This window comes from Simochromis diagramma, unplaced genomic scaffold, assembly GCF_900408965.1.
Source record: "Simochromis diagramma unplaced genomic scaffold, fSimDia1.1 OVJJ01000421.1, whole genome shotgun sequence".
NCBI lineage: Eukaryota > Metazoa > Chordata > Actinopteri > Cichliformes > Cichlidae > Simochromis > Simochromis diagramma.
Genome location: NW_024387250.1, coordinates 1,110,380 through 1,124,955, shown reverse-complemented (window position 1 = coordinate 1,124,955; position 14,576 = coordinate 1,110,380). Strand labels below are relative to the sequence as shown.

General features: G+C 42.5%; 1 protein-coding gene across 2 annotated transcripts; it reads right to left on the bottom strand.

The window, feature by feature from the left end:
* Positions 1-186: 186 nt before the first annotated feature.
* On the bottom strand, positions 187-12,769 carry ppp1r21 (protein phosphatase 1, regulatory subunit 21). 2 transcript variants are annotated; one of them, XM_040002012.1, is made up of 22 exons: positions 12,083-12,769; positions 10,832-10,900; positions 10,430-10,576; positions 10,163-10,240; positions 9,888-10,052; positions 9,727-9,785; positions 9,373-9,467; positions 9,101-9,153; positions 8,783-8,932; positions 8,270-8,371; positions 8,088-8,176; positions 7,855-7,991; positions 7,561-7,653; positions 7,022-7,149; positions 6,315-6,464; positions 5,288-5,380; positions 4,730-4,984; positions 4,354-4,389; positions 4,120-4,236; positions 3,573-3,671; positions 3,336-3,464; positions 187-1,729 (listed from the first exon to the last, which is right to left on the bottom strand). In XM_040002012.1, the coding sequence occupies exons 1-22, from the start codon at positions 12,140-12,142 to the stop codon at positions 1,700-1,702; spliced, it is 2,334 nt and encodes a 777-aa protein (XP_039857946.1). In that variant the 5' UTR covers positions 12,143-12,769; the 3' UTR covers positions 187-1,699. The 2 variants fall into 2 exon arrangements, with proteins under 2 accessions (XP_039857946.1, XP_039857945.1); XM_040002011.1 differs by having other exon boundaries at positions 10,163-10,264; positions 12,083-12,768.
* Positions 12,770-14,576: the final 1,807 nt, after the last annotated feature.

The following is a 14,576-nucleotide window of genomic DNA, read 5'->3' as shown; positions in this document are numbered from 1 at the left end:
TCCCCACATGTCCGTGCCTCATTTCCCAGTAGTTTGGGTGTGTTAGCGGCTGCTTTTTCGCCTTTTTAAATTATACACAACTTACAATTCCCAGTCTCCCTCACCCCCCATAAACGCAGCAGGTAAAGTTAGGTCAATTTTAGGAGTGATTAATAACCAAGTGACTCTAAATACATGACACATTTATGTTTTGAGCAAGCTCTTTATTTTGCGTCACATATTTGATGTGTGCTTTTCAACAAGTTACAATGTGAGAATACAAGTTTCTTGCTTTTTTTTTTTTTTTTTAAATATGTTTAGAGGGCGTTGGCAAACCTGTCAGATCAAAGGTCTGCTGGTCTGCTGGCAGCTGTAGACTGGCAAACAAAAGGATTTAAATGAACTGCTCACAATCACTTCTGGGCTTTTCTTCCTTTTACCTCATGTAAGTACAATTTTAGTGTAAACTTTAACTGCCCTCTGCCATGACTCAAAAGTTTTCTGAGCACCAGTTCCAGTGTGGGCCGATCCCTCTGCGATACATCTCTGTATTGTAGCCTTAGACGAGACACACACTAAACTAGCCACAGATGTCAGTTTGTAAAATTTGTGGAAAATAAAAGTTTTTTAACCTCTGAATAAATGCCTCTTGTATATAGGCCTATATCATTTTTTTACTCATTGTACAGTACAATTACATGATTTTAAATGAGGTTATATTCACATAAACCCTTTTTTATCCACACGTCGTACAACGTCGAGAGACTGCCGTTCCCCGCCAGGCTTCTGAGTGCACATCCGCACTTACTTTGGTGATAAAAATGACTTGTTACAGCATAATTTCACAGAGATAAATTGACATCATTTCACAAGCTCCAACTTGTCCGTCCCTTCCCATTAAAGTAAACACGGTTAATCAGTGCTTCGAGGCAGACATCTTTTCTTTCCTCCACTCCTAGACGACTGAAGATTTCTTAAAAATGAGGAATGAATTTAAGCATATCTTTGTTATGGTTGGGATTTTAAAGCCCTTCTTTTCAGAAGCTTGTGTTATATGCTAGTGTCAGAAGGGACGTGGGGGCATTATTATCTCAAATTTGATCTAAGAAACAAAAAAAAGGTAGTTGTAAAACATTACTTACGTTGTAAAGCCTGGTGCTACAGTCACACGAGGACACAACAGTCTAAGCGCGCGCGCACATACACACACACACACACGTACTGTTACAGATAAGCAATAAAAATGCACAGTTCCACCGTCTCTCATACGCACATTAAGCTGGACGACTACACGCACTGATTAACAGGGTTTGGTCTTCAAGTCTTGACTTCAGTGAGTATTAAAAACTTCAGCTGCTGCAGCTGTTTATCTTCTTCTGCTCCTTCTGTTGGGAAAGCAGCGTGGTTTGACGCAGAGGTCAAGCAGTAACTTCTGGTCCAGTTTTGGAAAGCTTTTGTTTTTTAGCAAGTTTTGTTTCATGTACTTCTGTGACGTGGAAAGGGGGGAAGGAAAAACAAAGCATTTTCAGTCAAATGTGTTTGAGCCTCCAAACTGTTTTGTACTGCCTGCAAGTGGAGGAACTGCAGGCTCAGGTGGTTATCCTGTGGTTTGGTGACAGTGTTGGTACCAAGACGCTGCAGGGAGGCTCCGAGGTTCAGGTTTTCTCCCAGGGTGCCTTTATAGTGGCGTCAAATGGAGCTTGAGTTTTGAGGAGCAGCACTAGCGGCCTTTGTTCTTTTTGGCATTTCCCTAAAGAAAAAACACACACACACAAAAAAAGTGAGCTCAGTCCTCTAAACTCAAAGCAAGCCATATCCAGGGTTGGTGCAAAAGCTAACGCTCTGTGTTGCATTTCAGTGCAGTGACTAAGACAGACAAAATTCGTATTCCGTTTCAAAAACTGAAAAACATGCTGAGGCTGGTGTGCTGGCCTTCAAGAGAAAAATCGCCACCTTTAGATCACAAACATGCCGGGTCCTGAAACTTCCCAGCATGCAGCCATCCGTGTGCGCACAAGCAGGGGCATGCACGTTTTTTCTTCTTTTTTAAAAAACAGCCCTCTCCTTTACTGCGCCTGTAGCTTAATGGCTTTTTCAGACGTCTGCGGCAGGTGCTTTTCCCATTAAACCTCGCAACAACCGCAACGCCACCGCTGACCTCCCACTTCACCTCATAACTGAGAAACTTTACAATGTCACACTTCACTAGCGGCTGATCCTTCACACTCCACGTGGCCGTATCACTTCTCTTTCGAGATTTGGAGGGACAGGGTGGTGGTACGGTTTGGTCTATAAATGTTCAACGAGGAATTACTGTCAGCTTTATTCACGTGCCAAACACATTTGCTTCGCTGACATGAACGCTCACTTTCGTAGAGATCAGGTGACGGATTTCCACTGCGGAATATTCCACTTGTTTACCTTAAAAAAAACTCCTGTATGTTTTGGGTCACTGTCCATGTGTAGCGTGAAGCACCATCCAATCAACCCTGCTTCATCTGTGTGAATCTGAGCAGAGAGTATAGCTCGATACACTCCGTAATTCACCCAGCTGTTTCTACCTTCTGTCACATCACCAATAAACCATAGTGACCCATCGTTACTGTAAGCCGAGCGTGACCACACCATCACACATTAATGCTTTGAATTATGAGCTGATCCCAGCCCACCCCGTTACATTCTTCTCCCCTTAATTCTGCTACAAGTTGATTTTAGCTTCATCTGTCCAAAGAATATTGTTCCTGAGCTGGTCGGCCTTTTATAGATGTGTTTTGGCAGTCTAATCTGCACCTTCTACTGTTGTGGCTAATCACCGGTTTGCTCCTTGTGGTGAACCCTTTTACTCTCATTATGGCAGACTTTGAAAACGATACGCCTACCTCCTGGAAGAGTGTTTTTCACTCAGCAGGATGTTTAAAGGCTTTTTTCCTCTGCTTATGGAAATGATCCTGTGACCATCCACCATTTAACCTCTCAAAAATATATCGAACTGTTTATTCGGCTGGTGGATTTGTGTTGTTTTCTCATTGTAACGATGACCTTCTTCACTTGGACCAGCTGACGTTGACCACACATTTTTGTGTTCACAGAAAAGTGCAAATGCCAGCGTGAACTAGAATCAACTCCAGAACTTTAACTTGCTTAATTAATGCCAAATCGAATGTATATACGTAAGCAAAGTCTACACATTAATGTTGTTGCGTTGACATACGCATTCAAATGATATCACCGCCCAAACATTTCAGAAACCTAACTGGAGACTGGCAGCACCTCACAGCTGAAAGCAAACCCTGAGAGGGAACCAAAATTTTAAAAAGAAAATATTGCAAAAGAAGCTGGAATTCAAAAGGTTATACCTTGCTGCCCATTTTGAGCGTGTCGATTTCCTCTCGCTGCTTGCTCAAAGTCTCGTTCATGCTGCACAGATGGTCGCTCATCATGCTAAGCTGGTCTTCGTAGCTCCTCTTAGTCGTAGCCAGCTCATCCTGCGTGTCAGGCCCAAACAGTTACAAAGTGAATGCTTTTTGACTTGAAAGGACGCTAATGTTTACGCTTTATGCTATAACTGGAAGCTCTTTGGCAGTGCATCATACCTGCAAGCGTGTGATATTCTGATTAGCCAGTTTGACCTCCTCACTGAAAGTCTCCCGCGACTTCTCTGCAATGGCTAATCTCTTAGCCAAAGCTCGACACTACAAAGGGAAAGAGAAAAGTAAACAACTTGCTGTGCCCTGATGATTTTAAAGCATGTCTGGCAGATCGGTTTCAAAAGCTGCAATAACAGGAAGGATTTCTTTGAAAAGTAGGTTTATTTAAGAAGAGTGTCAAAGTTGCAGGAAATCCACAATATTAGTCTCTGCTGCTAAACCGTCACGTCTAACTCGACATCAGGCGCATTTCTGTTGCTATAATGCCAAACTAAGGCAAGTGACAGTAACTTTAACAAGTCATTTACATCGAGGGTAAGACACAACATATTACTTAAAATATTTAGTGTCGGTTTTTCAGTGGAGATGGTAATAACCCCGACTCGAGAACCATTTTCAAAGCACAAAGAGAATATGTACTTGTAAGGCAAACTAACGGTCTTTCTTACGACACACAGTTACTTTGATAAACAACTTTCAGTAAGATCTTCACCTCAGAGTGAAAGTGCACAGCTTTGCTATCTGAAATCTGGAGTTGGGTGGTGAGCTCTCCTACTCTGGCCATGTAGTGGCTCTTTATCAGCTGCTCCCTAGACTCCTCGTCTCCCACCTGCAAAGTCAGACACAACATCAAGCTACACAAGATTTTGTTGTCCTTGGAGGGAGCATTATTAGATGGGTACAAGTTCTGCACTTAAATATTTTAATCAGATGTACGGACACTCACATGCTCATCTGTAGGTGTTGTGCACAACATTCCAACCTGGTGACAAAAAAAAGAAACGAAAAGTAAGACAAATGTAAAATATATAAGAAAAACACAAAAACAAACATGCAGGATATAGCTACTAACTACAACACACGTGTTACAGCTACTTGAAACAAAACATTATGAGAGCAATCTCAGCACTGAATAACAACAGCATTCTCCTACTCTGCCACATCAGCTCTTGGACGTCTGTGTTTTATTAACCGGCTTAGTGTGGAAGCCAGAAGAAAACAACAATAATACTCCCTTTGTTGAAACAAATCAGTGCCAAGGACACAAAATTTCCCCTGCAAAGTGAAAGCAAACAGCAGACCGAGCGGTCACGGAGAAGTACCAGGCTCGTGCACAGCGTCGGCTCTTTTTCTGCAGCTTTCAGTTCTGCCGCTGCTTCTTCGTGGCCCCGCGTGAGTGCGCCGGCTGCAGCCGTTTGCGAGTTCGGACTTCCCCCGAGAGCTGCTGCTAGCTGCGCTTCCAGTTCCGCAATGCGCTGGTTCTCCTTTTCCAGCCGCACCTTCCCTAACTGGGCCTCCAGCAGCCAGTGCTCCTTCTCCTGCTCCAGACGAGCAATCTTCTCTTGGCTCTGCTGCACCTGCAGGAGGCCAATGGGGAGAAGGAGAGAAGTGGACAGTGAGCTTGTGGATACGGAAACGAGCAAAGGTTAGGAGTTGTAAGAAGGAAACTATACAATAATCCTCACTGGGTTTTATTATATGGCTTCGCACTTTGATAAAGTGACAGATTTATGTGAAACACTGGCCACTTTAAAAAGTAAAACATCAACAGCTTTGCTACCTGTCCACACCTCAGATAATACATGATACGACTGTGTTAAGACAGGACAGTTTTTTTCTCTACTTTTATCACCAATTTATCCATATCTCTGTATTTTTACCTGCTGAGTGAGACCTTCTCTGCTCTCAGTGGAGCTGGTTAGTATGCGACGGTTTGACAGGGCTTCTCTGTACGGAACAGACTGGGGCTTGGCCTAAATGGGTGAATAAAACATTTATTTTAGTCATTTGTTTATCATTTTAAAAGAATCCATGTAATATTTATAAAGAATTTGAATTCTGCAGAAGCAGGCTTAAAATAATACTCAAATTGATTAAAAAGTAAATGAAAAAATGGAATTATAAAATATAAAAACAACGTAAAAGCAGATCAAAACATTTATAAGACGTAAAATGTAGATATGAGACTCTCTGAGAGATGAAATACTTACAAAGACTTTCTTAATGTTTTTGAAAAGATATTACAAATCAGTGTTTTTAATCTCACTAAGCACACTGATCTAAAGTCTGTGAGCTGTAAGTTGAAAGGCTTCAGTGTTTCCTACTGATTCAAATCCTGTTTGTGGTTGGGAGACGTGTGTGTGCATATATGCGCTTCATTTCGTCCCCCCCCTCTGCATACATTTTATTTGCCAAGTACTCTGTGACAAGTAAATAACTCAGCAATATAATCAGCTGCTGCTCCGATGAGGGTTTCTCCTGCGAATCAACTCCACTGTTTCGGACTGCAGCTGGTGACGGTAGCCCTCGCTCTGCTCTGCAAGTCAGCGCAGAGGAGCGTGAACCAGTTCTCCACCTGCTGCAGGTGTCGATTAAAGCGGCCCTCCGACTCAGGGCGGCTCTCCAGGGCACGTGAGGGGGCGGGGACTACTGCTCCTGTGCTGCCAGCTGCAGTACAAGACGGAGGAGCTGCACTCCGAACGCAAGTCAAGATCCCCTTTTGGGAAGAGGCTAAATGATATTAAGCACTTGCAACAGTCCAACCAGTAGGAAAAACATGAAATATGAATTTAAAGGCATAACCAATACTAAAAGTAGTTGAAAGCCAGAACCTCTCAGCCAGCCCAAGTAAAGTCTATTTAAGGGAAAAGGGAATAAAGTGGGGAATAGCATGCTACACACACTAACCTTTTTGACAGCTTGGATATAGGCTGTTGCCTTCTTTTTGTTGGCCAGCATACTCTCTGCTTGCACGGGGTTAAGAGCTGCCGTGCTGCCTCTCGGACTGTAGCCCGATGATGTGAAGAAGTCCAAGTTGTTGCTGAAGAAGGTGGCAATCTGCAGCAAGTTACAGCGACATCACGTGTCAGATCTCTCAAACAAAACGGATATCTCTGCAGCTTCCTCGGCTGAAGAAACCCTGACACTCAGCGTTCCGTTTACCCTGAGATTAGCCGCTGTGTTTACAGCAGAGAGCCAATTCCACCACCAAGTGTTGAGGAAGATAAATGTTGGAGCAATTAAGCCTCTGCCTGCTTGCAAAATGCAGCTCACTCCACATGTCGTGGGCTGTGCTGCAACCCAGTGGAGTGTCATCCAATCGGCACACACACACTTCAGCCGACAATTCGCTTGATTCACAAAAATCATTCATCCCCGTGCTCTTGCTGGGGAGCAGCTGTACAGACTGCAATTTGGACTGTGTCTTTCAACGTTTAACCGCTGCCCACCTGAGTCCCGCACTTCTGTGCTCTTCCATTTGTGGCAATTTACCAATGTGACCCAGTTGCAGAGACAACTCACTGCTACTTACAATTACGCCTTTATGTATTGAAGCTAAACATACACTACAGGAGATATAAACCTGGCTGCTGCCTGCCCCCTGTTGGCCATACCTTGCCGGTGCAGCTAGTTAAAGAACCCAGAGATCCCAGGAGGCACTCTGTGGTGGTACAGAGCTTTTGGGTGACGGTGGGGAGCTCCCGCTCAATGTCGGCCTTCTGGTTGTAATGCTTTGACATCTCTGGACACACAAGGAGCAAAAAAGAACAGCAGGATTTGCTTTATGTTCCAAATTTAACTCAATAAACGTGGCTCAATCAGTGCCTCGCTCCCTGACCGGTGTTTTTTCTAACAATAACCAACAGATTTTCACAATATTCTCATACACTAAAACTGCAGGATTTGAGTGAACATTTAACTAAAATACCCAAACAAAGGCGCTTGTTACAGAAACCCATTCTCACAGCTAATTGCCTACAAAAGTGACTCTTCTCCAAAGAGCAAAAAATTATGCTTCCGTCTGCTGATTCATTTGAATAAACTTTACACTGAACCTTCTGGATATTTAGTCCTTAAAAAGCTGCTTTTGCTGTACTATTTATGAATGAAGTACATAAAGAAATCTTCACGCCGTGTAAACAGATCCACTCACCTTTAATGGCATCATGAAGACTGTGCAGGCAGGCGGCCAGCTGGGTGAAGACGGCTGACGTGTTGCTGTGTGGCATGGCATCCTGCCGAACACCTGAGACACATCGCGCACATTCGTCAGACATGTCTGCTCGTCACTTCATAAACCCTCTGCTGTATTTACATATTACCAAATTCCCCTATTCCTTCAGGAAAAACAGCATTTAAATGAATATGTATGTATATAATTATTCTGGCACAGTACTGACTGAGAGCTTTTAGACAAAAAGAGCTCAAATGCTGTGTGATAACCTACTGGGTAAGGCCAAAAGGTTAATGTAGTTCTGCAGTTTCTCAAACACAGATGTCACTCGCTTGATGTCACTCTGCAGCTCCTGGTTTTTCGCACTAAGGGCAGCAGTACAAAGAGGTGCCTCGCACTCTTCTTCGAGGCTGAAAGCAGAAGACACCCATCACAATAGCCTCCTCCACTCTATTTGTCTCTATCTCACACACGTGTACACACACACACACACACACACTGCTGACCTTTTTAACTGGTAGGGAAGAATCTTTTGGAGAAAGTGGGTGTATGATGAGAAGTTGTCAGCGAAATTTTTCAGCTTGACCACAGTTTCCTTTCATTCAAAACAGAAAAGCACAATTAGTGTCAATTTGTTTTCTGTCTCTAAACAAACATATGACCTCCACACCCTCCATCCAAAACGTACCAGTACTGTGACAGTGTCCTCTGTGATGCTTTGGTATAACTGGAGAAAGCTGTCCTCCAGGGGGCGCACATAGGCTGCATTCTCATGCAGATACTGAGAAAACTGGGTTAAGAGAAGGAACATACATTAAACGAAATTTCGCGCCTCCTTATGTGGCACTTATGTGTGTTTACTGACACCTTGTATGTTTGCAAGACTGCTTTTTTATTGTAATACCTAGACTGATTTTCCTAAAATCTTGCCTCTGACATACACCCTCAATAAAATAATCATTAAAAAGTCATTAAAAAAACCAAACTAATAAAAACTCAACTAAAACTAAACATTTTCAATCAATGAGAACTAAACTGAAACAAAGGAACCCACTCGGGAAACCGACTGAATTAAAATAAAAAGTCACAATGAAATAAAAAATAAGAGCTGATTAGAAAATGCAAAACTATAATGGCTTTGAACACCAGCATGCATTGTATTTGACAGAATGCCTGTACCTTCCCTGTATGGCTGCCTCACCTTCTGGTTCAGAGGGGAGATGGTCTCAATAGAGGAGTCCAGGGGGTAGATGTGTACTCTCTGCTCTGTGTAGGAGTGGACGTTCAACAGAGCAGCCACCAAATCCTGGATGAAGCTCATGGCCTGGCCTGCCACATCCCGGGCCTTCAGCTGAAAGGCGGCACAGTGCACAGATCGCTACTTTACTACCCTTTCTACCTAAAGGCAACTCAGTGTGTTATCGCTACATTGCTGTACAGGTAATATTTTTAAAGGTGGTTACTTGAGATGTGAATCTGTACTTGCAATACACCCGAATGTGTTTGTTTTCTCACTTACCTGGTGCCTTCGATTGTGTGATGGCACGTTTAGGCTGTTGTAGTCACTAAATTCTGCAGAGATGGAGGAGAAAAAAAAAGAAGCATGTAAACTAGAGCAGAACTTCAACCCCCGCAATGAACTTTTATTAACTTTGCAAACACAGTTTAATTGGTTGCGTCGGCGCAGCGTTACAGTCGTGTGTAGCGTTACAGTGCTTACTCCAGGGTAGCGTGTAGTTATAGTATCACTGACAAGGATGGAAATGTTCTCAAATAGTACCAGATACTCACTGGTGTCATTAAAGGGCACTTTCTCCTGGATAACACTGCTGCTTTGTTTCACCTGTCTGTTCAGCTCCGACTGGCACCGCCTCAGCTGCTGCTGGCTGCAGAGGGAGATCGAAGAAGTGTTGAGCTGCTCCCAACATGCATTTCAAGTTTGTGTAATTCAGTTTAAAAATGCAATGTGCAGAAATGTGTACTGCAAGATTTGCATCATGGCTCTACAAAATGTATTATGTACATATCTTGTATTTGTCAAAGTCAGTTCAACACTCACATTGATATGGTTACTTACAGTTACTATGCTGAACAATGTTATAGAAGAATTAAATCATTCAAACTACAAATAAAATGTATATTTACCAGTCTTCTGTTCGCATTCTGCACTCTTTTGCTTCTCGTTCCAGAGTTTGTGCTTTCACCTGTAAAAACAGGAGGAAAAAAAATCATTTTTTAAAAATTAAATGTTATCAAAATTGCCAATTGTGTGAACAACTTCAATGTTTCTCCCGCTGAGCCCTTACCTCTAAACGTGCTTTGTCACTCTGCAGCCGCTCGATCGTTTCTGCATACTTTGTGGTGAGCCCGTCCACGACGCCATGGTGCTGCTCTGCATCCTTCTCCAGCTTTTCTAGTCGCTCCCTCAGCTCAGCCTCCGTCTTCTTGTGCCGCTCGTCTGCTTCGTAAAACTGACAAAGACACAGCAGGAAGCACAGCTGTCACATACGTGACCTCCCCTCGTATCCAGACACATTCACTGTAAAATTTGTATTTTAAACATGCACTCTAAGCTGCCTACTTGGATGTGAAGTCGCTCATTTTCTTCTATCTTTTTCTGCAGGTCCTCATCAAAAACACTCTGGGTTTGCAGGCCGTGCTGTGAAGGAGAGTCTCCTTTACTCTGGAGGAGATTGGGGGGGCTATTAACTATCAACTTGTCAGACAAACATTACTGTGAAACTACCATAACTTTAAGACCACTACAAAAAAATAAATAAATATATGCTGCTCCCTCTAGTCCACCGTGTAGCCACTCCCACATTTCCCCCTTTCCCCTCATGTTCACCTTCCCCTTTTTGCCCTTAGCTTCACTAGCAGCCAGCTCCTCTTGTAGCAGCTCCACCCTCTTGGCCAGCTGCTGGTTCCTGAAACTGAGACTGTCCATCTCCTGCTCCTGCTTCCTCAGACTCTGGTCTCTCTGCTTCAGCTGCTCCTAATGGCAGAAAGAAAGTAATGACTTTGATGAATAACACATGCAAGAAAATCACAGCCTTTAAAACAACATGAAGTCATTCTGTTGTCATTGTGCGACAGCAACATAACTCATGGTAACACTGCAACAAGTGCAGGTCAGGACTTGGTGATCACATTTGGTTTGCAAATATGAAAAACAGAGTTGCTTACAATGTCATTTCAATGCTTGCTTTCTCAATACTTTGCTTTCTTTTTTAAATATACATCATTGTACCTTTAGTGAGGCAGAGTTGGCCTGTTCATCCACAACCCCCTTCTTCAGCACTTGGTTCTGGGCACGTAGCTGTGAAGTACACACACAGAGGGAAAAAAACATTCAGATGTAAAAAGTACAAACTGCTGTTTGAGACGCAAATGCAATTTTAAAATAAAGAGTACACGGCAAATCTCTGCTCAATAATTATGTATAGTTTTGACTTTTTATTCAATTCTATGTAGACAAGATCAGAGCAGGTAATCAAATAATAGTCTCCGCTGCAATTTTGCCTCCTAATGACTCCAAAAACAAGAAAATTGAGATGAATCCATTAGTGTGTTTCAGTGTTGCTCTCATTTTGCCTTCTGTTATAAATCATGTGACTTTTACCGTTCTCTATAAGCCCAAAATATTACGTTTGAGATAAATATGAAGAAGAAACGTATTGTCTGTCAGACTGTGGCATGCTTGTGTCAGTTCTTTTTTAATATACTTCAAGTTCAAGTCAAGAAAAGTTTGCTTACTGAGTGACGCTTCCACATTTATAAGTAATGAGTTATGAGTACTGACCAACTGTGATTACTGGAAAAACCCGAACTCAGTGCTTTTTACTGTATGATCAGTAGCCTCTAAAGACATGCTTATTACAGCAAGAGTCTGTGCAACAATCACACAGTCAGCATTTCCTGAGGATCATACACTGTTTGGCTGCTGGTGGGGAGGAGCAGAGTGGAACAGGAAACAGCTATAACGCTCCCGGAGCTGTCAGCTGACACAGAAACAAAGGCCACACAGGCTTTACTGTCACTAAACTGTTTAACCATTAAACAATAGTTTACATCCTTTGAACACCGCTTATTTCTAATGCAGCATGCAAGACATTTTCCCACGCAGCCTAAGGAAAATGCACCAAACAAAGCATTAAAGCTACACACAGGCTTTTAATGACACCTGTGTGTGTAGCCTCGGCGGCTAGCCTACATCTGTGATAATCTACCTTATTCCAGGTGAACTGTATTAGTTTCTGCTATACCCAACAAAGTAGGTTCTATGGTCTAAGTTATGTGTATGTCTTTGACAAGCTGATCTGCTTCACTTCACTTCACTAATCATAAATATCTCAGGTGTTGTTTTCCATTGAGTTCAAGTTCACGCAAGGCACAAAACACCGGGTAGCTGACACTGATAGCTCACTGACAGGTTCTGTGTAGTAGCCTTGTTAGCAATAACAGGTAAGATCGTTAGCAGTAAACAGAGGCGGTGTTTTACCTTTGAATACTCCTGTGCCAGTTTGCTGTATTTTGTCTGCAGGTCTGTAACGTTAGCCATGGCGACGCTATCTAGTCGCCAACCGGTAATGCTAGGAAACGTTAATCCTCAGTAGCCGGACTGGCCAAAGGCTGTCCGGTTAGCTTAGTATGTAGTTCACGGTGTCAGTTACTTGCAAGGTTGACGTCGGACACGGTGAGCTGTAACCTGGCTAACTCAGGTCGGTTAGCCCACTGGTAAAATTTCTTAATCCAACAAGGCTTCTTCCGCTACCTGTGAGACTCGGGTACATTGTGACAGTAGGTCTGTCATCAGTCCCGGAAAATAAAACGGACAGTGGTCAACAGTTCATTTCCCAAAACACGTGTTTATTCCGATCTAACAGTAATGTCCCCTTTTTTTCAAGTTAGCACCAGTAACGCCGACAGAGCCTGTTAGCTAAGCGAAGCGAAGAGGCTATGTAGCAAAACAAACCCCGACGAGGAGCGACACATGCATGTGGTTTTATCTGACAGGAGCCGGTGACCCGCGGCGTCCGCAAATCCTATTAGAGAGTAAAGGTAGCGGCTGCTCGGCTAGCAAAACAGCCCTAAATCCCCATTCATTTGAAGGAATACTTTCATTTTCTAGCTAACCCGCAAAATCCTCCTGAAGTCTGAGCCAACAAGAGAGGCGAGCACCGAGGTCAAAGTGCAGAAAACAGAGAAGAAGGGAGAAGGAGAAAGCAGGGCGCCACCTAGCGTTTGAAGAGATAGATAGATAGATAGATAGATAGATAGATAGATAGTTATCATTTACTTACTGTCATTTAAATTGTAGCACACTGTATTGTTATTTTTCCTTTTCTTTTTGTTATGAAGTATATATTTGAATGACTTTTAATTTGATTATAGCTCTTCAAAGATTTTTTCAGTCATTTCACACTCCATTGATTAAACTAGACTTCTATAGTGAAAAGTATTGATGACGAAGGAGCATGCAGGCAAATGAATTAGTTGTACTTCCTGACCTTACTTCCTGTCAGCTCGTAAAATGACTGTGAACCAGTTGACATCAACAATGCATCAGTATGTTGTTTTTTTTGGTGTCTTAAAAAGTAATTAGCTGGTGCAGCAGCTTTTTAAATTATGTTTAGCAAGCAAAGTGAAAAAAAGTGGTGCTGGAAAGAGGAAGGAGACAGAGAACAGAATCAGCATACTGCCAGTTCTTTGGCTATCAGCAGCTGATCACATAACCCGAATGATGAAACTGTATTTGGCGTTTTTGTAAAGGACTAAAATATTGTTACTTCTCAAACATTGAAATTAGATACTCTTACTATAATACTGTGTGTGTGGCATGTCTGGAAGTTGGTCCTCTGAAAATGGTGAGGAATTCTAGAAATGAGTCTCCCAATCCAATCAGTTTGTGAAGACCTGTGGCTAATGGGCTTGTCTTCTTTGTTCTGTGCTTATATACATCAGAGTTGTCGTTATGTTACTTTACCAAGCCGTTTAAATCTGATTGGGGTGTGTGGTAGTCTAGTTGAGAAAGATGGTGTGAGTTTATAGCAAAAACCTAAATAAAAGTGTTCATTCCCTTGATGTCTGACTTCAGCTGTTGTCCATGGAGCTGATCAAAAGCTGGAATTGATACCAGTGGTTATTGCTTTATGTATGTGGGAGTATGTTTGAGTGAAAGAGGGAGAGAAGTTATGATTCTTCTGATACATCGTGGCACTAAGGGCCCCAAAAATATCTGCCCTGGAGCTAGCACAGGGTTGTTACACCTATGTAGGTAGGTAGATGTAGTATGTTTAAACCACCTTTCTCTTCAATTCAATTCTGCTTATATAGTGCCAAACCACAGCAACAATTGTCTTAAAGCTCTTTATGTTGTAAAGTAGAGACTGTACAATAATACAGAGAAATCCCCAACAATCAGACAAACCCATATGAACAAGCAGTTGGTGACAGTGAGAACGAAAACTCCCTTGTAACAGGAAGAGACCTCGGTCAGAAACAGTAGAGGGGCAGCCATGTATAGCAACTGGTTGGGGTGATGGAAGGAAGACAGGACAAAAGACACGCTGTGGAAGAGAGCCAGAGTTTAATAATAACTAATGATTAAATTCAGAATGGTGTATAACTGTAAGCTTTCATTTATAAGGGTACAAATGTGTATTTAAGTGTATTTTCTTTTTAAATATCATTTATTTCAATAGGATACATTTCCTTTCTCCCTACAGTAGCCTACACACAGACACTTTCCATTATTAAGACATCCTTTCCTCTCCTCTTAGCTTTCCCATTAGGAGACCTAATGCCATTTACAATAAAAATGATGTGATAAATTATTTACTGCTCGGTTTCGCTTTGTTTTGGTTTTTTCCCAGCTCCGTGTGTGTCGCATTAACAGAAACAAGGTCAGAAATCACAAGCGGGTTGTAGCACTGTCAAGGATGTGATTTCCCCCCTTAAAACGCACATGACCTCATTTAGACTAGAAGTGAAAT